Here is a 27,491-nt window from a genome sequence, read left to right on the forward strand (position 1 = left end):
AACACTAGGCGGCGATCTATGCTACAGATATGAATGTTTACAACAAGGGGTGGTGATGGACAGAGTCTCTGAGTTAAGCAGAAAACTCTCACCCAGTCAAGAGATCAGGGCACGATCCAACACCGTTTTTTAGCTCATTGCACCATCCCAGTTTCAGAACCTGGCTGTATGCAAATTAGTCTGTCCCTGGCCCAGTGCATCATGGGAACAGGGCAGACCAGACTACAAAAGCCAATTCTTACACTGGGAAGGAAACAAGCTTCCGGGGACCGGTTTCTGGCATTTCAGCCGTCTTCGGCCCGGCTTGCTTGAATCCTGATGGTGCAATGAGCAAGGGACTCACATCTGAGTATACCCTTCCACGCTTAGGGTGGACAAAAATATTTACAACAAGGGGTGGTGATGGACAGAGTCTCTGAATTAAGCAGAAAACTCTCACCCAGTCAAGAGATCAGGGCACGATCCAACACCGTTTTTTAGCTCATTGCACCATCCCAGTTTCAGAACCTGGCTGTATGCAAATTAGTCTGTCCCTGGCCCAGTGCATCATGGGAACAGGGCAGACCAGACTACAAAAGCCAATTCTTACACTGGGAAGGAAACAAGCTTCCGGGGACCGGTTTCTGGCATTTCGGCCGTCTTCGGCCCGGCTTGCTTGAATCCTGATGGTGCAATGAGCAAGGGACTCACATCTGAGTATACCCTTCCACGCTTAGGGTGGACAAAAATATTTACAACAAGGGGTGGTGATGGACAGAGTCTCTGAATTAAGCAGAAAACTCTCACCCAGTCAAGAGATCAGGGCACGATCCAACACCGTTTTTTAGCTCATTGCACCATCCCAGTTTCAGAACCTGGCTGTATGCAAATTAGTCTGTCCCTGGCCCAGTGCATCATGGGAACAGGGCAGACCAGACTACAAAAGCCAATTCTTACACTGGGAAGGAAACAAGCTTCCGGGGACCGGTTTCTGGCATTTCAGCCGTCTTTGGCCCGGCTTGCTTGAATCCTGATGGTGCAATGAGCAAGGGACTCACATATGAGTATACCCTTCCACGCTTAGGGTGGACAAAGACGAAGACGGCTGTAATGCCAGAAACCGGTCCCCGGAAGCTTGTTTCCTTTCCAGTGAAGAATTGGCTTGGTAGTTTGGTCTGCCCTGTTCCCATGATGCACTGGGCCAGGGACAGACTAATTTGCTTATAGCCAGGTTCTGAACTGGGATGGTGCAGTGAGCTAAAAAACGGTGATGGATCAAGCCCTGATCTGTTGACTGGGTAGGAGTGTTCTGATTAACTCAGATACTCTGTCCATCACCACCCCCTTTTTGAAATACAGATATGAATGTTAGCAGCCCTACATGCCAAGAACAGATGCATACTGGTAAGTAGCATATTCAATATGGTTATCTGCTACGTCCACATAATCTCTACAGAATAAAACAACTGTTTCACTGGTCAAGATAGCCTAGGGTGCAGGCATAGCGTGGAAGACATGTTTTTGATGGACACACCATTAAGGCTTTGTCTCTGCTCTATAAAGCTCTTGCAATAGTTGTCTTACACCATCACCTGGTCTGAGGCCCTGAGGCTTAAATTGACTGAAGTGAACTGTATCATTATATGAAAGAGTTTTCATACTGCTATAGTATTTGACTCCTGTTATCCTACATGTCATTGTGAGGGTCCCGGACGTGTGTTGGAGTGGATGTGAGGGTCGTATTTTCATATGTGGTTGGGCTGTTCACAGGTACAAACAACCACACCGGAAACTGGCCTTTGAGACCATAAAAGACAGAACAAATTAATCATTGTCAGTGCTTCCCCAGATTGCTTTACATCCCCCTAATAAAATAGGGCCCCTTTTCGCACATACATGGGAAGAGGTATGAGGGTTCCACTATCCCCAGAACTGTTGCTACAAGGGGGGAATGTGATACGCGCTGAAAGGATCAAACTGTTCGACATTATTGATGGTCTAAGGGCACAGGTACAGCCTCGGGGGGCAAAGCAAATGGGCATAGTTGGGTCTTGCACTCTACATGCCCAGCGAGGCTAATGGCGTAAATGGAGTTTTTTGTAGCATGAAACTTTTTCTGGATTCACATGCTGTACATTATTCCACCATCTAGTGGTTAGGTCGGGAATTGTCTTGGTTTCCTATTTTTCTTTTATTCTCCTGGGGCGTCGTTGACCACCATTTGGTGCTAGGTCCATCACTTGTGTGATGTCACATGACACCCTGTCCTTTGTGTGGTAGCCGTCTTCAGATTCTTTTTTTCCGCTGTTGGGTCCCTAAGCAAGAGAAGAGACTCCGAAGATTTGGACGAAAAGCCCAAACAAATCTTAAAATTTATGGCAAAAAAAATACTACAATGATCAAGAAGAGTCTGGAGGGGAGAGAGACCTCCAGACACGTTTACCCCTCGGGTGAACCAGATGGATCAACGAGAATGTAGATGGACCGAAATGAGGCATGGTAGGCGCCATGGAAAATACCCCTTTCAAATGTTGCCCTAATTGCCACCACAATTTTGCGCAACACAATCCACACAATGTCTGTAACCTCTGCCTGCCTATCACAAGGATAAGGACTGCGAGGCCTGCACGGTATTCATGTTAAAAACTCTCAAGGCCCGTTGAAAGCAAAGGGGGGAGCACCACGCAGCTATGCTCATTGGTCAAAAACAGCAGGTATCGCTGAGCGACTTGGACCTCTCAAGCGATGAAGATGAACAGGGGGTGACCACAGAATCAACACATGGAGGGTCAAACATCGAGATTCTCGAAGGGGACACAGAGAGGATGCGTTTCGCAAAAGGGGGATCTGAAAGAAACACGTTAGTTAGATTCCTTACCTTAGAATATCCCCAGGCGTCAGACTGGATCCAGAAAGTTTTCGTCAGCAGTACCCCTGCGCGTCTGTAGGCGTCGTCTGCGGCTCCGAGTCCGTCGTCTGCGTTGTGATCGCCGGGATGACGTCGTCGAAGTACTTAGACACCACCCTCGCGCGCAGACGTCCGTTCTTCTTTTTTCCGCGCCAGCAAGCGCAGATCCGGGAAGAGCTAGTACCCTTAGTCACTTTTTGGCTAACTTTTTGGTCTTTTTTGACTATCTTTTTCGAGTCGACTTCGACTCTTGCTGCCGGTAGGGATGCCCGGTTTCAAGCCGTGGGACGCCTGTCACCGACTGATGTCGGTGACCGACCCCCACCGCCGGTGTCTCTACTGTCTAGGGGCCGACCACGACGACAAGTCATGCCCCGACTGTCGGGCCTTGACCTCGAAAGCTAGGCTGGAGCGGTCCCTTAAGCTTCTCGAGATCCGACAGTCGCCTCCACGCCGCTTGAGGTCCCGGTAGAGGAGGAAGTCGAAGAACTGGTTTTGGAGCCGAAGCCACCACTGCTCACCGGGTTCCAAGTCCTCGGTCCCGTAAGCTTTTCGATATCCGACAGTCGCCTCCACGACGCTTGAGGTCCCGGTAGAGGAGGAAGTCGAAGAACTGGTTGCGGAGCCGAAGCCACCACTGCTCATCGGGTTCCAAGTCCTCGCATTCAGTTAAGTCGATGCATGGAAAGAAGAATTCGAAGAGGTGACATCGCTTTTCTGACTCCCCTCGCCGGTCGCGCGACTCAGCCGAGGGTTCGGGTGGCACCACCCACGCGTCTCCGCCAGAGTCGCATCCTGCCCCGCACCCTCCGGTCCCTGGGCTTCATGCGACCTCTGCAAGATTCAAGACTTTCTCGTGGCCATGAGGACTCTTTCCGCCCTCGAGATCCACCGGCGTGCCTTTGGGCCCCGCGAGTCCGACTGGGGGTCTTCGTGTGCCGACGGCCGACCCTCTGGCACAACAGTGCCAGTTAAGTCAGGACTGGGCAGACAAACTGGGGGAGGCCAGTGGTCTTGACACATCGCCTGACACTGGCTACATCTCTCCTCCCTCCGTGGCTATGTTGTGGTGTTGCGCAGGCCAGCCAAGGCCTTGGCTCTTGAGCTCCCTGCTGCGGCTGTGAGGACTAATCTCCTCACCGAGGTGCTTTAACTGCCAGTATGATGTTCAGAGCCTATGCTGCAGTTCAATGAGGCCCTCACGGACGTTCTGATGGGCACTTGGTCCAAGCCCTCCACAGTGCCCCCTGTGGATCGGAACATGGCCCGACGCCACCGCCCTGCTCCGAGCGACCCCTGCTTTCTGTCCGTACTCCCCACCCCCGAGAGCCTGGTGATCCAGGCCTCTACGTCCCAGGCCGCATTCCCGACTGCTCCCCCGGATCGGGAATCCAAAAGGCTTGATCAGTTTGGGAAGAAACTGTTCTCCTCAGTCAGCTTGGGGTTGCTGTCCATACCGCAGGCCTTTTGGCTCTTTACACCCACTCTCTGTGGGATACGGTGGCGGTCGTGCTGCCTCAGTGTCTGGAGGAGGCCCTACACGGCTCGCCCAGGCTCTTGAGGAGGGGTGGGATTGAAGCACGGTATTCCTTCCGCTGTGGACCATGCCAGGCTGAGGTCCGCCAATTTTTCCCGGGATGTCCAGAACACGCTCATGGACGTGCCCTTTGATAGCAGTCGCCTTTTTGGCAAGGCCACTCCCGCAGAATCCGCCTCAAAGCCTTCCTAGTCCAAGCTTTCAGGCCAATTCGATGCCAGTAGGAGGCAGGGCTCGCCATCACCTACTCAACTGGCGTACCATCACTTCGGACAGATGGGTGCTGCAGATCGTCTGAAGAAGCTACTCCCTCTCCTGCGAGGCAACCCCTCTAGCCATGCCACTGCAATACCACCGCATGTCGGCGGATCACTTGCAACTTCTGCTGGAGGAAGGTACGGTCCTCATGGCCAAGTGGGCCATTGAGCGCATTCCAGGGCCAGAAGTAGGACTTGGTTGCTACTCCCACTACTTTCTGGTTTCCCAAGAATGGCAAAGGGGGCCTGCGCCCTATCTTGGACCTCCGGAGCGTCAATGGCTTGCTCCGGAAGGCGAAGTTCAAGATGCTGACTTCGGCTCAGGTCCTAGCTGTGGGAGAGGTGTGGCGCCGCGGCCAGGGCGACTGACGCTGGAATCTGGGGATCAGGGTTTGATCCCCGGCTCCGGCGGCTGGTTAGCCCAGCACCATGCGACTCTGGGCAATAGCTTGCTTAATCTTCCCGACGGCCCCCAGCGCCTAGAGACCCTAACGGGTGATTGTGCGCTATACAAATGTGGATTATTATTATTATAGCTGCCCTCGACCCAGGAGACTGGATGGTAGCGTTGGACTTGCAGGACGTGTATTTCCACATACCCTTCCTGCCGGCCCACCGGCGCTACCTGCGGTTCACGGTAGGCCACAAGCACTTTCAGTTTACCGTGCTCCCCTTCGGCCTCACCGGCGCCCCTCGGGTGTTCACGAAAGTGATGTCGGTGGTCGCAGCTCATCTGCGCAGATTAGGGGTTCCAGGCTTCCTCTATCTCGACGACTGGTTGTTGAAGGCGGGCTAGCCCCAGACTACGGCCGATCTCCTGCACTCTCTGAGGTTCTCCATCAACGTGCCGAAGACACACTTGAGTCCCTCTCAGAAGCTCCTCTTCATCGGAGCGGTTCTGGACTCGGCGCACTTTCGTGTTTATCCTCCCTAACAGCGAGTTTGGAATATTCATGCTCTGATTCCGATCTTTCAGCCTTTATCCTGAGTTTCGGTCAGGCTGACGCTGCGGCTCCTGGGGCGGATGGCATCCTGCTGGTACATCACGCCCGGTGGCGGATGCGGGCTCTGCAGTGGGACCTGAAGTTCCAGTGGGTACAGCATCAGGGCAACCTGTCCGACCACATCCTGATCTCAGTGGGCACTGTGAATCAGCTGCAGTGGTGTCTCACGGTCCGCGATTGGGTCAGTGGCAGATCCCTCTCCCTGCCCTAACCGGAGCACATAGTGGTGACGGATGCGTTCCTCCAGGGATGGGGGGGCCACATGGCAGAGGCGGAGAGCAGAGGCCTCTGGTCTCCGGCGGATCCCCGGCTCTATATCAATCTTCTGGAGCTGCGGGCGATCCGGCCTGTGCATCTCTCAAAAGAGGAAGAGAGGCTCCACCCTCTAGACCCAAAACCTGCGCTTTCCTTTTACCTCAATCGCACACAACAGTTCCGGGTGGACGACCAACTCTTTGTTGGCTAAGTGGGTGCTAAAAAGGGGCAGGCGGTGCACAAGCGGACCATCTCTCGGTGAGTCGTTTTGTGCATCAAGGTCTGTTACTCCTTGGCTCCTCCTGGCGCCTCCTGTGGGGCTGTGCGCCCATTCCACTCTGGCCACGGCGGCTACTACTGCCCTGGGTCGGGGAGTCTTCTTGCAGGACATTTGTCAGGCAGCTACATAGGCTTCGCTGCACACGTGGACACCCTCCTCCGGGAGTGGGGACTGCTGTGGGACTCTATTCACAAGGTGAGGAATCCACTGGCAGATGTATCTATCAGAAGAACAAGTTACTTACCTTCGGTAACGCTTTTTCTGGTAGATACAGTATCTGCCTGTGGATTCCTCACTGACCCACCCGCCTCCCCGTTGTCCACTCTTCTATACCTGAGTTACTGTAATGTAATGTATAGATATTTTATTGTCAAGGAAATGTTTTGTTTCAATTGCTTTCCTGCATTTGCTTCACACTGTGTGTGTTATCTTGACATTTATGTACTGTGTATATATCTACTGTCATTGGTCCGTCCTTGTGCCTCGAAGGAACGGAAAAAAGGGCGGAACTGATGTCATCACGCCGGCGTGGACTTATTATGGTGTCGGTGACGTCAGCGGAGTCGCGCGCGATGCCGTGCCTCTATGACGTCGTCCACGTCGGCGCAAAGCTACAAAAATTATTTCCGAATGTTGCTGACGCAAGGGGGATATTCACAAGGTGAGGAATCCACAGGCAGATACTGTAACTACCAGAAAAAGCGTTACCGAAGGTAAGTAACTTGTTCGTTGGGTTATGATTTCTTCTTATACCATTCACAAAGAATTATAGTAACATGTATGCTACAACTGAAAAGCTTGTGTTTTTAATTTAATTTATTTTATTTTATTTAAAGCCACATCAGCGAGTGTTTTTTAAACGTACCATTTTTTGGCTAGTATGTAGTGGCCATATTTAGGTGGCTGCCTGTTTCCTTATTTATATTTTATAATGTTATATATATTTCATATATTTGCAATAAAAATATTTAAGAAAACGAATCACTGATTCTGCATGCTGAGGCCAGACTTACTGACTTTGCCAATACGTGTTTCGCTATTTTATTGCATTACAAGAATTTCAGGTGGTGTGAATTTTTACATTTATTATGAAATGTTAACAACAGCATCAAGTCCAATGAAATTAAAATGGCCCTTACAGAAGCACAGAAGTTGTATATTTCTTTTTTAATAGTCTCTGGTTGATAATATTCAAATTAGAGTATGACACATAAAAAGGGGTATTTGTTGAAAAAGCAGTGATACATATCTCCTATTTTTCCCATGAGTGTCCCTATTCATCGAACCACACCACCCCAAAGATTCCTTGTTGTTGTGGTCTTTGCAATCCGATTCACAGCGTAGGAAAGATGTATAGGTATTAGTTGTGGCTTATATTATAGGCCTTTCACCCGGAGTGTTCATTACCCTGCTGAGCCTTGTAGAATATTACAAAAGATTTCTGAGTCTATTGGGAAGCCTAATTCTGGGGATTATAAAATGTTGTCCCTTCAAATGTCTCTAAAATGGTAGGTCTTGTAAATGCACATTTACTCCATTTCAGGTTTTAATGCTTTACTTCGATATGAGGGCTTTGAAAATGATTCAAGTCTAGACTTTTGGTGTAACATATGTGGCCCTGACGTCCATCCGGTTGGTTGGTGCGCAACTAGTGGAAAGCCCTTAGTTCCACCTAGAAGTAAGTACATTTTATTTGAAACCCATATAATTATTGTTTTTACTCAAAGGTTCTGTTTCTTTTGTCATTGAGCTTGCTTATTTTTTTAGGTCTTGCGTCTAGCGTTGTAGTGCGCAGCTCGAGACCTTTAGTATGTGAAAAACGGAGTTTGGAAGCGGACCTAAGAATCCCACACGTGCGTGTGCTTTTCCTTTTGTGGCCCACTATTGGCCTTTGCGGGAGTCTTTTTTATAAAAGACTGCAAGCAATTGGCCAAAGGCGGGCGCATTGCTCCGCCCACGGCCTATTGGTGTCTATTACGCTATTAATGCGTGCAATAGACACCAATAGGCCATGTGGTTTCAATTATCGTGCCCAGACACGGGCGCGATAATTGAAACCACATGTCTCGCAGTGGCGCGCGCGCGTACACCACTCGCAGGCTTCTTCTTCTTTTTTTTTTTTTTTTTTTTTTTTGGGATCCATTTCACACGGAAGCAACCAAAGCCAAAAGGCTGGGAGTAAACACCAAAGCTATTTTCTTTGCTAGTGCATGGTTTCATGCGTTTGGTCTGCGCTGTACTGGCCCTTTAAACCTACCGCCTAGGTCATCTGGAGGTGCGTCTGCAATGCATATCTTTGTGCTCCATATGAACGTGCTTGTGAATGAACGTGTGTTTAAGCAGAGTATTGCCGATGTAATGAAATGATTTGGAATGAATGAAATGAAATGAAAAGACCATTTATAGAGCGCGATAGCTACCCTGAGGCGTCATAGCGCTGCAGGCAAGCGCTTCTTCGCCCTACGTAGGGGTAAAAAGCACTATATAAATGCTGCAATACAATGTCAACAACTTCATCCTGGTGATGTTGCGACGTATTTCGCCTCAGCTGGGCGCTCATACCTGTATACTGGGCCAGTGTTCAGAAAGTCTGATTCCGTGTTCTCGTCTGTCAGGCTGCGCTTCTTAAACTACTGGTCATATCCACACCTACAATTTAGTTCTTTTCTTTTTTTTCTTTGTGGACTGATTTCAGGTAAGTTACTGACGTTGTGCTTTGACCTCCCTGTTATCAAACACAAGTCTCAGTGCATAGGTTGTCGCTGGCTCACCATTAAGCAGGATAGCAGCAGTGAGGAGGCGGCCAGGAAGATGGAAGGGTCGATGGTGTTTTGACGCTCATAAAAGTTCTTCATCAACATGCTTTGCCGGTTCCCTCGCTAATTTTAGACAGACCGAGCGCGCAGATTTATTGCATTAGGTCTTAAAAGCCTCTAAATCTACAGCCCGGCTTCAAAAGACCATTTTTATTCTATAATATTTGCCTTCAAAACCTCAGCTAGTGAAGTACGTGTGGGAAAAAAATCCGAGCAGACCGCATGACTGGCTCCAGAAGTAACTGCGGAAGAAACTGACTACCGGAAAAGCGCAAACATGGAAAAAATACGTAGAAAGTTTCCGATAAAACAAACCTAGGAGTAGAGAGTTTGGTCAATGGGAGATATTTGTGAGTAAGCATTTGCAGAGTCTGGAATGCAGTGCACCCTAGGTCTTGGTCCCCTGAAGTGATGCTCTAAAGCAGCCTGATGTCTCCCCGAGAGGAGGTAATGTAAGTGAGATTGATATTTTAAATGAAAAACAAGCACATGATTAAAAGAATCTTTGCAGTATATTGACCTGTGCGTGGTTTAAAGGATACACTACTTTCACAACACGTTACTTACACTACACGAATCAATGAATTTATAATGCCAACCACAGAGGATGGTCCTTTGAGGGTTCAGCTCAAGAGCAAAGAGGGTGGGGTGTAGGGGTTGTTAGGGTGAGTGTTTATTTATGCATTTTTATATTGTGCAAACATTACCCAGAGGTGTCGGAGCACTTTACAATAGAGCAAAGTAAATTACACAAGGAATAAGAGTAGCATGTTAGTAGGTAAAACTACTTATGAGTACTCGTGGTGAGATTTACAGATTAACAAATTACAGACTCATTCAAGATTACATAATACGAAAAGGTAAAGCGATTAGGTTATAGAAGTACCAAATACATATTCACAAAATCGAGCACTCATGAGTGTCATGTAGCAATCCGGGTCGTGACCTAGGATGAGGCGAATTATTCATAGAAGTATATTTGCAAGAGAAGAGTTTTAGGATCTGTTTTGAAAATCTGGAAAGTGTCAGTGGTCCAAAGGTTTGGAGGTAGCCAGTTTCAAATTGAAGTTGCATACCCGTGAAGGATTTAGCCATATATCTTTCCCTTTTGAAAATTGGCAAGGTGAGCCTGGTCTGCCTTTAATTTACATCAGTTTACTATACCATAAAGCGGTATTAAGAAAATGACGTAGTATATAGGACAGCGAGGGACAAGCAATCCGCGCATTCACATGGTCAGGAACAACTCCAAAAAAGAAGTGCAGTGAGGTGGACTTAGGTTGCCTGGACAGCCAGATAAATCCCTGGTCCTGCCCTGCGCTGCTCAAGGATGGATTTATTAATGTGCGAGTTAGACAGGCTGGGCATCGTTGCTCGGCAGGTGCACGTTGGATGCAGAGTGGGCAGGAATCGCGGTTTCAGCTGGATCCGCAGTCCTTGTGGTAGGATTCTTCTGGAAAAGGCTGCTGCCCTTGAGAGATCTGGTCTCTGATGAAAAGTGGGCAGTGTTCCTCAAAGTTCTGGAAGTTGCTGGCCACAGGACAGTTGTCGTCGTCTTTGCAGAGTTTTTAAAGCGGAAGAAAAGCCGGTATTGCTGGAGCCAAGTCAGTAGTCGTCTTCACGCTTTGTTGCACAGTGTCTTCTTCATTCTCCTTCTTTGTAGGTTTCAGGAATCTAAATTCTAGGTCTAGGGGAGCCACCTAAATACTAATTTTAAGGGGCGTTGTAAGGTGGTAGTAGGAGGTAGGGCCAATGGGTACCTCACCTTGGGTGGCTACACGCACTACTATGCCACCCTCCTCGGGTGAGGGGGGAGTGGGGGGGGGGTAGACCTAGCCCTGATTGGAGAGGGGGTAGAGGCTCAGGATCGCATTAAAAGGCGGCAGGCCCTTGCAGCTTCCCCTTCCAGCACTGGACCATCCTGGGGGAGGAGGTGTGACACACCTCTGCTGAGGATGTGCATTGTTTCTGGTACCAGCGAGCAGAGGCTCCCTACCCAGGGGTACAGAAACATGTGTGTGTGTGTGGCAGGCTGCCTAAAGCCAGTCAGTGTCCACACCATGGTCGGTAGGTTTTCAGGTGGCACCTCTGAGGTGACTCCTGAATGCATGTTACAATAAATCCCAAACTGGCATCAGTGGGTTTATTATGAGGACTAGTTTGGTATCAAACACTCCTGTGTTCAGTGAAGCTGTCGTGCTGTGGAACTCGATTTGTTGAGTTTCCTGTACATGTACTTTCAATGTCTTCCCTAACACTTACAATATTAAGAAATAGACCCCAATATTGTAGGGGCGTAGCTGCTCATGCAGACATGCCCACACCTGGGATATTGTGCAGCCATTAGGGCTTGTAAGGCCTGCTAGAGGGGTCACATCTTAGGTGGTGCTAGCATGGTACACAGGTAGTGTACCATGTTGACTTCATCATTTTGTCTGATCCAGGCCAGGCATGATGCATTGGCAGTCTGCTTGGCCTAGGTACCCAGGTACCTTTTACTAGGCACTTACCCCTGAAGGGCCAATTGGGAAATTGTTTTTAGGGAAGAAGCACTGGCAGAGGGGAACGGATTGACAGGGACCCTGTGTATGATCGAAAGCACATCCATGTCCAGGCAAAAAGTGGAGGGCTAACCATGTCACAAGAGGCACTTTCTCACAGCTGTTTATTGTTCAGGACGGACACCGGCACCGGTTTAAAGTAGGTACTGCAGTCACAGCATAGCATTGCTGATTGTTGCCAGGCTGGGGTGTGAGTACATCTGCTTTATTATATAGCTACGCTTGCCTGTGCTAATATCATAAAAGGAAGCCTGTGCCTTGGCCGATGTTCTTTTATGTGTAACATGAATAATCGGCCTACATTGTGTCCTGTTTCATAGTAATGTCATGGAAGTTGGCGAGGCAATTAAGTCTTTCTAGATTTTAATATAGTTGAAACTTTTTGAATTAGTTTAAACTTGTCTGCAATTTCGACAGCTTTGTGAACTGAAGCACAGTGAGAAGAGTAGTGCACAATCTGTCTGATCAAGTGGGAAACCTTAATTGAACTTTAGTCTGTGTCCCACCTTCATTAATTTTGCCACTAGTCCCAGTGCTTACATTGTGCTTACTTTGTGTGGGTGGTGTGACAACCGGCAGGTACAATCAAGAGATCAGAAGACTACATTATGTTTTTTCCTTTTTAGGCACAGAGGGAAAGTGATTTGCCTGAAATCTGAGGATTATGAACCAAGGCCGTGATTCAGACTTTGTTCCCCACATTTAAAAGAAATTTGTTCTGTGGGCAGTGGTGCTTACACAATGTGGAGAGAGAAAGCCATTGGTAGTGACCTGATGCTCAATTACTGTTTAAAAAGCTGATTTGGTGAGCTTTCGAAAGACTAACAATATCATAATTGTAGAGGTTGTGCATGTATTTTCCTCACAATGCGCTGTCTGCATTTGGGAATAGGCACTTTTGTAAAGTAGATCCTGTTGTAGCAGTAGCTCTGCTACAGATGACAATGCAATTGTGCACCATGTGTCAACCAGGAGTGCATGGGACGAACACTGGAGGTCAAACTATTTAAAAAAAATTAATGTATTATTATTTTTGTTGTTGTTGCAGTTTTACATAACGCGCACTCAACCCAAATGTGTTAAAGCTCTTTCTATGAGCACTAGATAGATTACACAAGGACACATTCAACTATTGAGATGGTATTACATTTACATTTTAGTTTAGAGCAATGTATCAGAACCTCTGCCACTGGACTGGAGCATTAGTGTGCACTTAAAAACCACCGGAATCAGTGCGCAGACAGATGTAAAACTCACTTATTGCAGATGTCGCATGGACGTGTGTAGGAAGCTGTCTCTGTATATAGTATACCACTAAGTGGTTATATTGTGCACATAGTCCAGAGATACCCCCAGAAATGTACAGGGTTCAATATAAACCCAAAGTGCTATATTTGTTGTAGTGTGGTCGAGCTGCCTTAGGCCTAACACAGAAGAGTGAAAGACGTTTGATATACACACAGTGAGTTATAAATGACACACAACTCAAAAAGGAGATCCGCACCAATTTTAGAAAAATAGCTGTGTTCAAGATTTATTTTAAGACCAAGATGTTCCCAAAAAGGTAAGTACATTTTTCATGAAAAATACTGAATACTTTTAAAAGTGGACACTTGGTGCAATTTACAAGATTTGTAAATGTAGTAATTGACTCCAAGCTGGTTGAGGTATTTCATGAAGATTTATTGTAAGATGTTAAGTATCCTGGAATAAGCCCCACCAGGAGCAGCCTGCAGTCAGCTCAGCCCCATCATAACTGTGCTTATCTTCAACCAGCACCCAACATTCCGTAGTGCATCACAGTGCAGAGACATTCCACAAGAAGGGCATTAAGTGGGTTAAGGCATACATGGGAATATGCAATAGGTAGAATACAACAGTAATATTAACCTATTGAGGAAAACAATGCGAGTTTACAGGTAAGTACAGGGCTTACAGTTCCAGACTTTGGGATTTCAGATCAACACCAGCCAAGGTTCAGATTGGCACCAAAACTGCACCACCAGCAGCACAGGGGCGGCCAGGTGCAGAGGTTTGATTTGGGGTCGAAGCCCAATGTTAATCAATGGCGACTGGGGGTTCCCAAAGATGCGCTCTTCACAGTTGAGTAAAGCGGTGCCAGGGGTCGATCTCCTGGAGTAAAGGTCAGTACAAGAGTGCCCAGAAGGCAGCACCAACCTTTCACCTCCAGCATCACAGGGGCGGCCGGTTGCAAAGTGCCAACACAGCGTCGGGTGCCGAATGCAATTCAATGGCGGAGAGTGAGGTTTTAGAGAGGTTGCAAGCTCAGGCTAGGAGACCAGATCCAAAAACCCCAGAGCTGCCCAGGTAAGGTAGAGGTGCTAGGGGACGTTGGGACATGGTCGGTCAGGATCCCCAAAGCACAGTGGCTTCGGGTGCAGGGGTGGTCTTAGATGTTGGAAATCTTTTTACTGGGCAGGTGTCGGTCAGGAGGAGCCTTTGTATTGAGGCTGCAGGCATCTAAGTGGAGTCCGGCATAGGTCAGCCCCCAGGGGACTCGTGTTCAGAAGTGCTGGGGAACCTTCACAGGACTGGTGGACCACTTGGACCCTGGCTGTCGGCGTCTGGTGCAGAGGTGGATCTGGAGGTGAGTTTGTGGTACCACAGGCAGAGTTCTTTTAGCTTTGGAGTTGGTCTCTTCTTGGACAGGTCCTCTGTCAATGGGAGATTTTGAGTCTTTATCAAAGGTAGGCAGTTCTCCCAGAGCTTTGGAGGTCGCTGGGCCCGCAGGACAAGTGTTTTTTTATTTTATTTTTTTATTGCCACGAACTTCAAATACACAGCTTCAGGCCTACAAACTCATGGGCCGGCCGCGTTATATATATGTCAGGTAAACAATAAGCACATTCGTACACGGCCCATCAGCCGACAACCCGGGGGTCCGGCGGCGTGTTCCTCGTAGCTGCTTACAAATTCGCAATTATCACCGCCAACAGAGCAGGGTGCAGTTGTCATGCGCATTTTCAGCATTTTATCCACCAGTTCGTCCCCACCCACCCCCCCATTGCTCCACAGCCAGTATTCAAGACAAGTGCGTTCGTGGCCTAACTAAACCAATACTAACTCCCAACTCGGTAAATGGCCCTGTCCCCCCCCCCCCCCCCCTCCCTTCTTGCGATCACCATGTGCAACAAAGGCAAGTTCGTCAAGGTGATGCCTAGGTCCGTTTCACAGCCACACCTACCCTCAGTATGTCCCTGAGCAGTGTCTGTGCCCCATCTGAGTTAGTCTATCCGGAATGTCTGTCCCGAGTGTAGTGTCCCAGCTAGACTGGGTGTAAACTGTGTGTTTACGTTGCCACCCCGCCCATCTAATCGTTGCCTACATCGCTCCATGTCTCCATCCCGCTCCATGTCGCACTCTCTGGATCATGTGCACAGCTCTCCTCTCTCACTAGCCGAGGTTCAGGTTCCGAGTCATTGTGTGCTTGCCTACATGGGGTCTCCCTCTCCGGGCTGTCAGATTCCTCTCGCTCCCTCCCATTGAGGTAAGTTTGGTACAGTGCCCAAAAATTTTTAGGGCGGCTTTTGGGGGGCAGCAGTTCACTATAGTTTTCCGCTTGTGTGCTACAGTACAGCATGTCTCGCGCCCATCTAGTTCTGGTTGGGAGCGGTCCTCTCATCCAACAGTGAGCTACTACTCTCTTAGCCATTAGCATCCCCATATCCGTGAGTCTGCGAAGTGCAACTGGGAGCCGCTTGGAATTGCCAATGAGCGCCAAGCCCGGTTCCGGGGTCATGGCTACTTCCAGGATTTTGCTCATTTCCGAAAAGACATCGCACCTGAACGACTGGATGCCCGGGCAGTTCCACGCCAAGTGCAGGAAGTCAGCGTCAGCAGCATGGCAACGTTCGCAGTTTGCCGTTTGCCGCAGACCGTATCTGTGGAGTCTCTCCGGGGTGTAATACACCCTCTGCAGGAACTTAAAGTGGATTAACCTATGCCTTCCATTAAGCGATATCCGCCTCGTGCTTTTCACAGCAGTACCGCCATGTCGCGTCATCTAACGTGGTCTCCAGGTCTCTTTGCCATGCCAGTCTCGCTTTCATAAGCCGGTGCTCTCCTTGCGACCTAGCCACCCTATATAGGTTCGTGAGGAGCTTCCGAGGCTCCTTGGTCTTGATGACATATGACAGTTCGGGGACGTCTGGGGGCTCTGCCATGTCCGGACCGAGCAGCTCCGAAAGAGCACTCTGCGCCCTGTGGAATTGGAAGCGTTGCAGCATAGGGAACTCTTTGCAATCACCGCGCACTTGATCCCAGGTTTTGGACACTCCATCCTGAAAAAGGTCGCCCGCTCGGTGAAGCCCTAGTTTCGCCAGCTCTCCAGTAACACCCTTCTCAACCATAGGTGGGAGCCAGAGCATCCACTCCTAACACGCCTGTTCTAAGATCCAGTGGCATGCAGATCGTGGCCGGAAGTGGCTGCGGGTGCGTGAATAGTCGCTCCATACGGACATGCGGGATCATCCTGTCTCTGTGTATCCAAGTGTGCAGGTGCGACGCCTGAGCTGCTCTGTAATAAAGTTCAAGGTCTGGGGCCGCCAGGCCTCCCATGCTGTAGGGCAAAGTAAGTGTCGACCACTTGACGCTCGGCTGCTTTCCCGCCCACGCTAAGCTAATCATGAGACTCGTCAGCCGCTGGAAGAAGGCCCTAGATAGCACTATTGGAAGAGCATTAAAGAGTAACAGGAACTGCGGCAGGACCACCATCTTCATAATGGCTATGCGGCCCATCAGAGTGAGTGGCAATTTACTCCAGAGCACTATATCATCTTCCAACTTGCTGACCGCTCTACCATAGTTTTGGCTAATGAGCAGGTCCGGGTCTGTGTGAAATTTGTATTCCAAGATACCTAATCGGGTCTTCGGACCACTGAAGAGGGTACTCCTTCTCCACCCGCCTAGTCACAGGCGTTAGAGGTAGCACAATGGATTTTGCCCAGTTGACTTTGAGGCCGGAAAGCGCACCAAAGCGCACAACCTCTCTCAGCAGCGGGGGAAGGTACGTCGCAGGGTCGTGCACGTACAGCAGCGTGTCATCCGCGTACATGGACACTACTATTTTGTAAGTCTGGAAACGTATGCCCTCGTGGCCGTGGTATTCTCTCAGTGCGCAAGCCAAAGGCTCTGCCGCTAGTGCATATAACAAGGGGGATAGGGGGCACCCCTGGCGAGTTCCCCTGCCTATGGCGAGGGGTTTCGAGATCGCATTACCGACTCGCACTCTAGCCGAGGGCCCTTTATAAAGAGCGCCTACCATTTGCAGGAAGGGCTCCCCAATTCCCATCCGTCGTAATACCTGAAGTAGAAACGGCCATTCCACCGAGTCAAACGCCTTTTCCATGTCAAGGAAAATGGCCGCGGCTGTCACGTCCTGCTGAACATGTTGAATAGTTCCTAGTACCGTCCTTATATTGTACGTCAAGTTCCTGCTAGGTATAAACCCTGCTTGTTCTGGGGCCACTAATTCAGGGGCCAGCAGTGCTAATCTGGTCGCTAGTACTTTAGCATATAGCTTGGTATCTACGTTCAGCAACGACAGTGGTCGGTATGATCCGCACTCGTCGTGTGTCTTGCCCGGCTTAAGAATAGTGACTATCATTGCCTCTCTCATGGAGCGTGGCATGCTTCCCTGGATACAGATGTCACTCAACAGAGTGGAGATATGCGGTAGTAGCTGCTCCTGAAATGTTTTGTAAAATTCAACTGTCAGGCCATCCATACCAGGCGCACTGCCCGTTCGCATTGAGGCCAGGGCGTCTCTAATTTCGTCATGTTGTATGGGATGCATGAGGAATTCTCTTTGAGAGTCAGAGAGGAACGGGAGCTTTATATGCTCCAAGTAATCTAGGATTTCGGCTGACAGTTCCCCGCACTTCGAGGAGTACAATTCCGAGTAATAATCTCTAAAGATAGAGGCTATATCTGGCTCATCCGTGGCTCTGTGTCCATCTACTTCTTTCATTTCCGTGACCAGCTGCTTCCCTCTTCTGCCTTTAAGGATGTTAGCCAGTACTGAGCCAGGCCTTTCCCCCTCTCCGTATGTGCGGGCTGTGGCATATTTGCCCAAATGTTTAACCTCCCTGTCTGCTTCGTCATGGAACTCCACTAGGAGGCGTTTGATTCCCTCCTCCGTGGCCCATCTGGTCGATTCCGCTGCTGTTCCTCAAGGGCTTGCAGCTGATTTTCTAGCTCAGCCAACCTGCGTCTTATCACCTTCAGGACACTGGAGTGTTTAGACATTGCAATGCCCCGTATGTAGACTTTAAACGCCTCCCACACAGTCTGAAAGTCCTCCACAGACCCAACATTCTTTTTAAAAAATACTTCAATCGACTCTGCAAGTTCTCCGCGAAACACTGGGTCTAGGAGCGAGTATGGTGGAAAGCGCCATGTAAAAGGGGGAATTTTCCTAACAGGGGCCTCCATCACCAGTAGTATGGGGGAATGGTCTGACAGCGTGCGCGGTAGCACTTTACAGTGTTTAATACTACGGTTAATCCCGAGGTGTCAAACCAGTAATCTATTCTAATGTGCACTTCGTGGTAAGCCGAGTAGTGCGTGTATCCACCTGGACCCGCGTTTCTGCTTCTCCACACATCATCCATGTCCAACACGAGAAGTCTAGCTACCAGCATCTGTGCAGCCGCCGACGGCCTGCGAGGTGGTCCTGTAGACCTGTCTATGTCTGGGTTGAGTGTCAAATTAAAATCCCCTCCCATATTATATGGGCTTGCCGTATGTGCTGATCTTAGCAGCTAGTGTTTCGTAGAACTCAGGGGAGTCATAATTGGGACCGTAGGCATTGACAACTAGCAAGTCCAGCCCCAGTCCCCTACAGGTCGCTATCACGTACCTACCCTCTGTGTCAGCGCTGAGCGTCTGTATCTGGATTTTCGAACTCTGGTTGACCCATGTGATAACCCCCCTAGCGTGGGTGGTGAACCCGGCCGCAGCTATGTTCCCCTCCAGGCCTCTGCTGTGTAGCATCCTGCTTGATAGTGGCAAGTGGGTTTCCTGCAGCAGTGCTATGTCTATATTATGTCTTTTTTGGTAGCCTAACACTTTCCTAAGCTTTCTGAAATCATTCAGCCCCCTGACATTCCATGTAAGGGTGCAAACAGTAACTGACTGTGCATGTTTCTGTACCCTCGATGCGTTAGTCATGATGATATGACGTGAATAGTGAGAGAGGTGCCAGGTTTACTGAAGGGAATCAGATCAGTGTGGCAATCTGTGGAGCAGAGTGCGTCGCGGACGTGGGCCATTCTATAGTGAGCCATTCGTGAACATGGAGGCAAGGTACAAAGTGCATACATCTCAACACAATAAAGCTTCCTATTTCCCATAAGTTCTCCCCCCACCCTCCCACAGCAGACCAACCCCAACCCTAGCATGAGTAAACGTTCCCCCCCCCCCCGAAACTTCCCAAATAACTCAAGTAGTCCCTCGCGGGACCCGTTAGTGCGTACAGCGCTAGGGCAGAGGTCGTCAGAAAAAGTACAGGTAGCAATTGCATGCTAAATTGTGTCTCAGTAACGCTCCTAGCGCCATCACCACATTAGTGTCATTTGACGTGAGCCAAAGTCAATGAGCCACTGCGCAACGTTTAGCAGCCCCCCAAGACAGTGCAACTAGCCCCCCCTCAGCTTGCGTCCGGGCCCAGCACGTGTCAGCATTGTACATTGGGGAAACGTGAGCCAACTAAGTATCTGTTAATTTCAGTCACTAGCATGTATAATGAAGAAGATAACTTGGAAAGATCTCACCAGGCCTCGGGGACTTCTCAGCTCTCGTACGCTCCTTGAGTCTGTTCCGCTCCCTTTCGCCCAGCGTGCAGAGAGCTCAGCTATACGGGGCCCAGCCCCCCATCAAAGCTCAGGTCTTGCCCCAGCACGTCGAATGGCAAGGCCACAACGATGGTGCCGTGTTCCTATTTCTGCTCATCCAGGCCGCTGGCGTTTCCCTGCTCTCCAGCCTGGCTTCTGGGGCTGCTCCTTTGCTCCTAGTCCACGTTTTCAGAGCCTTTTGTAGGTCTTTTGGATCGGTGAAGAAGTGAGAATGCCCCTGTCGGTTGATTCGTAGCTTCGCCGGATACAGCATAGCATAATCTAGCCCTAGGTCGCGGAGTTGCTGTTTATATGGAGCAAAATGTCGACGTTCCTCCTGCACCTTCGCCGTGAAGTCCGGGTATAGGGAGATGGCTGCCCCCTCGAACTGTAGCTTACCCTTCTCTCTGGCCAACCGCAACGCAGTATCTCTGTCTCTGTAGTTTAGAAGTTTTGCGATGATTGGCCTCGAGGGAGCTCCCGGGCGCGGGCGTGGGCCCAGCGTGCGATGCGCCCTCTCCACTATGAACATGGGCGAGAAGACATCTTCTCCCAGTATCGTGGTCAGCAGCTTCTCTACAAACAACTCCATATTTCCGGTGTGCGTCGTCTCCGAGACACCTGTGATTCGTATTTTAGAGCGGCGAGAGCGGGCTTCCAAATCCTCTGACTTATCTTGTATTACCTAAAGGAGCTTGCCGATTTGTTTACGATCTTTATCCAGTTCCATTTGCGCCTCCTCCACTTCGGTCAGGCGTCTCTCCAACATGTCCAATCTTTCTGCGTGCTTATCCACTCTTTCTGACATCCGGTCCATACGATAAGTGAGCGCATCAATCTTCGTACCTATCGACGTCATACTGTCCTGTAGGCCCCTATCCATGGTAACCAACAGCTCCTTGATGTCTGAGTAGATCGAGCTCTCCGGGCCCCTGTCCTGCTGCGTAGGCACGGGCTTCCACGACTCTGGGGCCTTCGCTCGGCGCTGTTCAAAGGGGAGCTTAGTTTGCGTCTTGTCTCCTTTGCCCATGGTGCCCAGAGCAGCTGCAATGTTTCAGTTCCCCTCCGTTAGCCGCCCGGAGCTATTCCCAGTGCAGATTTCCCGCCGCTAGCCCCCCGCTCGGTCTCTCCACTTGTATGAGCAAGATCTCCCCTCCTTCTCAATAACGGGGTAACTCTCACCAAATATGGGCGCGATGCAGGTGGTCGTCTTCGGCCATTAAACAGGGTTTCCACTCCAGCAGTCAAGTGCAGCCCCTCCGATTCGCAGTCAAAAGCAGGGGAGTGTGGGCCAGCACCAGTGTCCTCCTTAAAGAGTTCCCAGGGTGTACGCGGTGCTAGTAGGGGGGCCACATCAGGTGTCCGAGGACAGCAAACCCACTCGCACCACAGAGCTCCCTGCACCGCCTGTCAGTGCACTCACAAAGTGCCCGTAGGCCAGGGCCCCCTCTGTGCTCCTCTGCTGGAAAACGAACAGTGGGGGCCAACAGGCCGCTGCAAAGTCAGAGCACCCGGTAAGGGGGGGGGCAGGCTACCGGCAACTCCGCGACTCACCAGGCTCCCCCAGGTAGCTGCAGACGTTAATGAGGGTGGCTGCGGGCGTGTGCACCCCGGCGGGTGTCAAGCTCCCTCGCTGTACTCTAGTGGTGGGCCTCTCCCGGCCTTGTTGGTGTGTCGAGTGGGGGAAGAATGAGCCCCGGTCAGCCCAGGAATTCCCCACCGTTTGCAAATATTGCGGCCCGCTCCCCTTAGCTAATAACTTCCTCCGGGCCCTGTAGCGCTTCGGTGCCCTCAGGTCCGATATCGCGGCTCCAGCTGCTAGACACGAGGCGTGCTCCAGGGGACGCGCAAGGCAACTCCGAGGCCCCGCGACCTAGCACACCGATGTCACTGTTGCCTCATCTCACCGCCACAGGACGTCAGGTCCTCGCCCAGCCTCTTACAGCTGGTAAGCGCAGCCTCCGGGAGTAATGGTCCGACAGCTTAGGGACTCGGGGCCATTGCGATATTTCGACGTCTCCGGGTTGCGCCCCGCGGCTCCAGCCGCACGTAAGGCGACGCACGCCGGATCGCATTGCAGGCTAGTCCGAGGCTTGCGGCCTTGTCCGCTGGGATATGTGTTCGCCCGCAACTTCGTCCCCGGCAGTCAGGGCGCTGTGGAAATCACAGACGGTGTTACCGGCTGGTTCCGGAGGCCGTGCCCCTGAACCAAAAGCTCTTTTGCTCCGTCAATGCAGGATTTTTCCAGGATAGTTCAGGCGATGGCGCGGAGCTCCACACTCAAGCGTTCACCATCGACGCTGGCAAGCTCCGCCCCCCGCCCGCAGGACAAGTTATCTTTTGGTAACGGAGGCGAAAGGCAGCAGACCGGCCAGCAGGGCTGGCACAGTCAGTCACTGGTCCTTCTTCTCTGATGTGGCTCTTCGGTATCCAGGCTTCTTAGGTCATCGTAGATCTGACTTCAGGGTCTGGGGAAGCCACCTAAATACTAGATTTTGGAGCGCTGCAGGGGAGTAGTAGTTGGGGACCAATGGATTCCTTACTTGGGGTGTCTACACCCACTATTATGTCCCCTTCCTGTGGAGGGGGGCATAGCCCTAGCCCTGATTGGTTAAGTCCCTCCATCCTCAAGATAGTGGGCAGAGAAAAATGTGCTTTACTTCGCCTCCTGCACCTGAGGGGTGGAGTTGGCGAAGGGGGGCACCCCCGATTTTTGATACGTTTTCCTGCTGGTTCTACCACCAAAAGTGGGGGTTCGAACCGGGGGCTGCCATCTGCTGCTAGCAGCAGAGGCTGGGGTTGCATTTCAAAGGCGAGAGGCCTTTGAAGCCTCCCTCTCGAGCACTGTGCCCATCCTGGGGGAGAAGATGTGACACCTCCGCCCAGGATGTGCTTTGTTTTTGACCACAAAGAGTAGAGGCTCTTGGCCCAGGGGCCCAGAAACATTTCTGCTGTTGGCAGGCTGCCTAAACCCATTTAGAGACCACACCAGGGTTAGTAGGTTTTCAGGGGCCACCCTTGAGGTGCCCTCTGGGTACATGCTTTAATAAATCCAACACCGGAATCCTGTTGAGTTTATTAAAAGGAGTCATTTGGTGCCAAACATTTCAGGGTTCGGAGAAGCCATCATGGTTCTGGGGATCTCATATTGTCGAGTTTCCAGCCCATGTACTCTCAATGGCTTCCCTGGTACTTACAATATCTAAGAATGGACTTAAATATTGTAGGGGCATATCTGCTCTTTCAGGTAGGCCCACACTTGTGATATAGTGCACCCTGCCTTAGGGCTTGTAAGACCTGCCAGAGGGGTGATTTACCTATTCCTTAAGCAGTGCAGATTGGCATGTCGACTTTGTACTTTTTTACTGCACCAGCGCATACAAGCTGTAGTGGCATGACTTTGGTGAAGGGTCCCTAGGGGACCCTCTTCAGATTCCAGGCCCTAGGTACCTAGGGTACCATTTTTAAAGACTTGAAGGGGGCTGAAATTGCCAATCGTGGAACAATTTTAGGGAAGAAGCACGGACACAGGGAACCTGGTTGGCAGGGACCATGTGCACTGCAATCAAAACCACATCATTTTCCAGGCAAAATGTTTTATTTGTTATTTTATTTATTTGCGGGTTTATAACGCGCTAGGATCACCTCCCAAAGGAGTATCTCCGCGCCTTTGGCAACCTTCCAGCACATAGCAGTAGGTATATAAAAATGTACACTAGTTTTGGAATAAAAAGGTTTTTAACTGTTTTCTGAACGGGAAATACTCCTTGCAAAGTCTCAAGGAAAGTGGGAGGCTGTTCCACAACGTCGGGCCAGCAATTGCGAGGGCTCTACCACCCTGCTTAGCCTTTTTTGATCTCGGAACCTGCAGCAGGGCTTGTTCACTAGATCTCAAGGATCTCAAAGGTTTATAGGGGAAAAATCTGTTAGACAAATACACAGATTCTTTCTTCTGGAGACACTTGTATATAATGCAACAAGTCTTGTACTTCACCCTTTGCTTAATGGGAAGCCAATGCAGGGTGTTCAAGAGGGGTTTGGAGGGGGTGCGAGAGGGCTGATTTAGAACAAGACGGGCCGCGGTATTCTGGACTACCTGCAATCTGGCAGTTACTCCCTCATTTGCTGATAGAAGCAACCCATTGCAATAGTCCAAGCGACTCAACACTAAGGCCTGCACTAACGCCCTCCTGGTTGAGTCAGGGAGCAAGGGAAAAACTTTCCTCAGCATTCCGATGACATGGAAGCAGGACCCCACCACTTGGTTGCCATGTTGCTTCAGGGACAGCTCCTGGTCCAGACGCACACCGAGATTTTTAACCACCTGCTTGGGCTCTGGGACTGGGCCAAGATCTTGCGGCCACCAGTCGGGGGACCACAGGAGTTTGGCCTCACCGAACAGCATCACCTCCGTTTTTGCAACATTGCATTGCAGGAAGTTAGATGCCATCCAGTGGGCCACTGCCTTCATCCCCTGGGAGAAGGAGTTCCTGACCTCATCCGTGAAGTATTTAAAAGGAAAGAGGAGTTGGGTGTCATCCACATATGACACAGGGATAAACCCATGGGACCTCATGATGTTCGCTAGAGGGGCCACATAGATATTAAAAAGGGTAGGGCTCAAACAAGAGCCCTGTGGCACCCCCTTCGAGATCCCCAACTCCTCTGACCGATAGGCACCCAAGGTGTGGTTGAGGAGTTTCTCCGGCTGCCTCGGCTTCGATAAAAAAAGCTGCTTCGGTGCAGACAAGATTGGCGCCTAGCTTATCGTATCATGTTGCACAGCTAGAAAGAAGACATTCCCTACCTCTTTGGAGACCAAGAGGTCAAGATAGAGCCACAGCCAGAGATCTCTGTCCACCAGTTTAGTTCAGCTCAGAACTGGGCTCTCTGTCTGACTCGGAGATAGAGGAGCCCCTTGTCATCCAACAGATGTACCAACAGAGTACAACACCTATCCCTCCAGTACTGCCCCAGAGGGGGTCGAGTGTCTAGTCCTGAAGCCCAGACTCAGATTTCTGGTTGGCCACTGCCTAAAGGCCTAGGTTAGCACCAAATGAAAGCCTCGGAACTAAGTCCGAGACCGCCACAGGCACTGAACTTCTTTAAAGCTGACCCTAAAACCCGCTTTGGCTCCTGAGATTTATTCGGCACCAGAAAGCCATTCTGCGCACAATGTGCAAAAACCACCTTTGGCATTAAAACATCCAGGGCCCAAAGTCCCATTGTCTGCGGGTTCGAAGGAGCAAGAACAGCCCATTCTTTTTTTTTAATCAAATTTATTTTTATTGACAGTTGCATTCAAGTAAAACAATACAGCAAACAGATAGACGTAGCCCCAGTGCGATGTCGCCCCAAAGTCCACTGTAATTATCAGGAAGCTGTTCTCTGGAGCAAAGTGCCTTGAGTTCGCGCAAGAGGGCATGAGTCCCGCACGGTAATCAACTGTTTTTCAAAACCCCCCTTACCCTGCCTCCCAATAAACCTCCCTAACCCTAACCACCTTGTCCTTAGAACTAACCCCTACCCTCCCTCCCCCTTCTGTCCGGTGTGTATAGCTATGTATGTGTGTGGCGTACGAGTGTGTCCTCCGTTGAATCTTCACGTCTCATCTCCTGGCGGCTTATGGAATTCATCGACTAGTCTAAGGACTTTAAGATACTTTGAGCAGGTGAGCTCTCGGAATTCTCGTGACAATAGGGAGATCAAGGGTGCCCACATTTCCCTAAAGATGTCCGAGGTCTGTGTGAGGGACGCCTGTATCCGCTCCATACCTAGTGTATACCACAGTCTGTGGAGCCACCCTGTGTGTGTGGGTTTCCTAGGGGTGCCCCAAAGTGAGAGAATGTGTTGCGACGCTGCCCCTATTGCCAGTCCCATTTGGCGACCTCGAATGGATTTGAGTGGAAAGGTGAGCTTGTTGGGCAGGCCTAGGATCGCGTATGCAGGAAAGCGGGGGATCTCCGTTTCGAAGCATTCGTCCACATCCCGAAGGCATTCCCATAGCAGGTGGAGCATGGTCCCTATGTGTCCACAGCCTCTCCAACACAGGGGATCTCGGCGAGGGTTGCTTTTGTGTAGGCGCTCTGGCGTCAAGTGCCAGTAATAAGCCACCTTAACCGCCGCCTCCCGGCTGGCTACGTTACGGGCAGTGTGATGTGACCCGTAATAGACGTCTTGCCATTCCTTGTGTGAAAGCTCACGTCCCAGTTCCCGCTCCCATCGCTGTTGTCCCGCGGATTTAGTTGTTGGTTGGGGAGGGGTTAATATCTTGTACAGCTCTGTGATCGCCCCTTTATCCAAGCTTTTGGCAAGAAGCCATTTCTCATAGGGCTTGAGAGCGCGACCTACGTGCGGTATGACGTCCTTACTGGTGAGCCACTGTCTCAGCTGGAAATATTGAAAGTTTTGCGGTTTATCGATTGAGTACCCATCCTGTATGTCTTTCAGTGTCATAAAGCCTTGTGTATCGAATAGGTGACCTGCGGAATTGCACTCGGTCAGTTTCCATTGCGGGAAGGAGCCAGGGACCATTCCCGGTGGAAATGCCGGATTTTCAAATAGTGGCGTCATTGGAGAGGGGAAGGACGTGAGGTCTTTTGTCACCGCTACCGCATCCCAGACTTGTTGAAGCGTTTTGGTGATAGGTGATTTTTTAATGTATGCTGGTCTATCCGTTCGAGCTAAAAACGGAATCTTCCAGAGCGGCATCCCAGCCATGGCCCTGTCTTGGAATAGCCAGCGCTTCTCCGACATCGTCCTGGACCACTCCAGAAGGTATCGCATCTGTGTAGCCTGAAAGTACCGCCGCAAGTCTGGGACCCCCAACCCTCCCTCTGCGGGAACGCGTGTGAGCAGGTCACACCACATCCTAGGGCGTTTGCTTGCCCATACATATTGCTGTATGGTGTCTTGCAGCTTCTTGATCATGCCTATCGGGGGGTGACTGGGATGGTTTGAAACAAATACAGTACCTTTGGCAGCAGGGACATTTTGACCGCAGCTACCCGACCTAGCCACGAGAGCGGTTGTTGTTTCCAACGCCGGATATCCTCTTGGATGTTTGTAAGCAGTTTAGTGTAGTTTAGCTCCACTGTTTTAGGTGTTAGTTCGATCCCCAAGTACGAAGTGCAGTTCGTATGGATAGCCCTCCCAGGTTTAACGAGCCCCTGTTGGCCTGGCGGGTGTTGCACCCCAGGGGGAGAACGACCGATTTGCTAATATTCATTTTAAAGCCCGACACCTCCCTGAATCGTTCCATCTCTTCCAGGAACGCTGGTATCGAGACCCTGGGGTTGTCTACAGCTACCAAGATGTCGTCTGCGTATAAGCTTAGCGTGTGTTCCCCGCCCCCGAAAGTAATACCCGTGATGGCCCGATTGTCCCTCACGCGCTGGGCGAAAGGTTCTATATAGAGGGCAAACAGTAGGGGCGAGAGCGTGCAGCCCTGCCTCGTGCCGCGGCATATGGCGAATGGTTTGGAGCTTGTTCCGTTTACTTTAACCGTTGCTTGAGGGGAGGTGTAGCAACTTGCTACCCACGCCCTGAACCTTTCGCCCATTCCAAATCTCCCCAGCGTCCGGTCGAGATGGATCCAGTCAACCCGGTCGAACGCTTTTTCAGCGTTGACTGCGAGAAGGGCCGCGTCCGAGGCATTAAAACACGCTTTGTCGATCACGTGCAACAGGCGTTTGGTGTTGTCTGCACTTTGGCGGGTGGGGACAAAGCCCGCCTGGTCCGGCTCTATTATGTCGGGAAGACATGGGCCCAATCTCGCAGCTAGGATCCCAGTGAAAAGTTTCAGGTCTATGTTTAGGAGGGAGATCGGCCGGTATGCCGCGCAATTGGTCTTGTCCTTGCCTGGCTTCGGCAGAACGATAATGACTACCTCTAGCATTTCTGGAGGGATCGATCCCGGCCCCTGGAAGGAGTTGAACAGCTTTGTCAGTACCGGGGCCAGCAGGGGGCAGAAGGACTTATAGAAGCCCGCAGAGAATCCATCTGGGCCGGGCGCCTTGAGCGGTTTGAGGCGTGCAATAGC

General features: G+C 50.6%; 1 protein-coding gene across 2 annotated transcripts in view; it reads left to right on the top strand.

Moving 5' to 3' along the window:
* Window positions 1–27,491, top strand: part of MBTD1 (mbt domain containing 1) — a 1,097,355-nt gene that overhangs the window by 220,721 nt on the left and 849,143 nt on the right. For both annotated transcript variants that reach the window (XM_078654423.1, XM_078654424.1), the window contains exon 7: window positions 7,764–7,898. In XM_078654423.1, the coding sequence (XP_078510549.1) occupies window positions 7,764–7,898 (135 nt within the window). The remainder of the gene's footprint in view (window positions 1–7,763; window positions 7,899–27,491) is intronic.

The sequence above is a fragment of the Lissotriton helveticus genome, chromosome 7 (assembly GCF_964261635.1).
Source record: "Lissotriton helveticus chromosome 7, aLisHel1.1, whole genome shotgun sequence".
In the NCBI taxonomy this organism is placed as follows: Eukaryota; Metazoa; Chordata; class Amphibia; order Caudata; family Salamandridae; genus Lissotriton; species Lissotriton helveticus.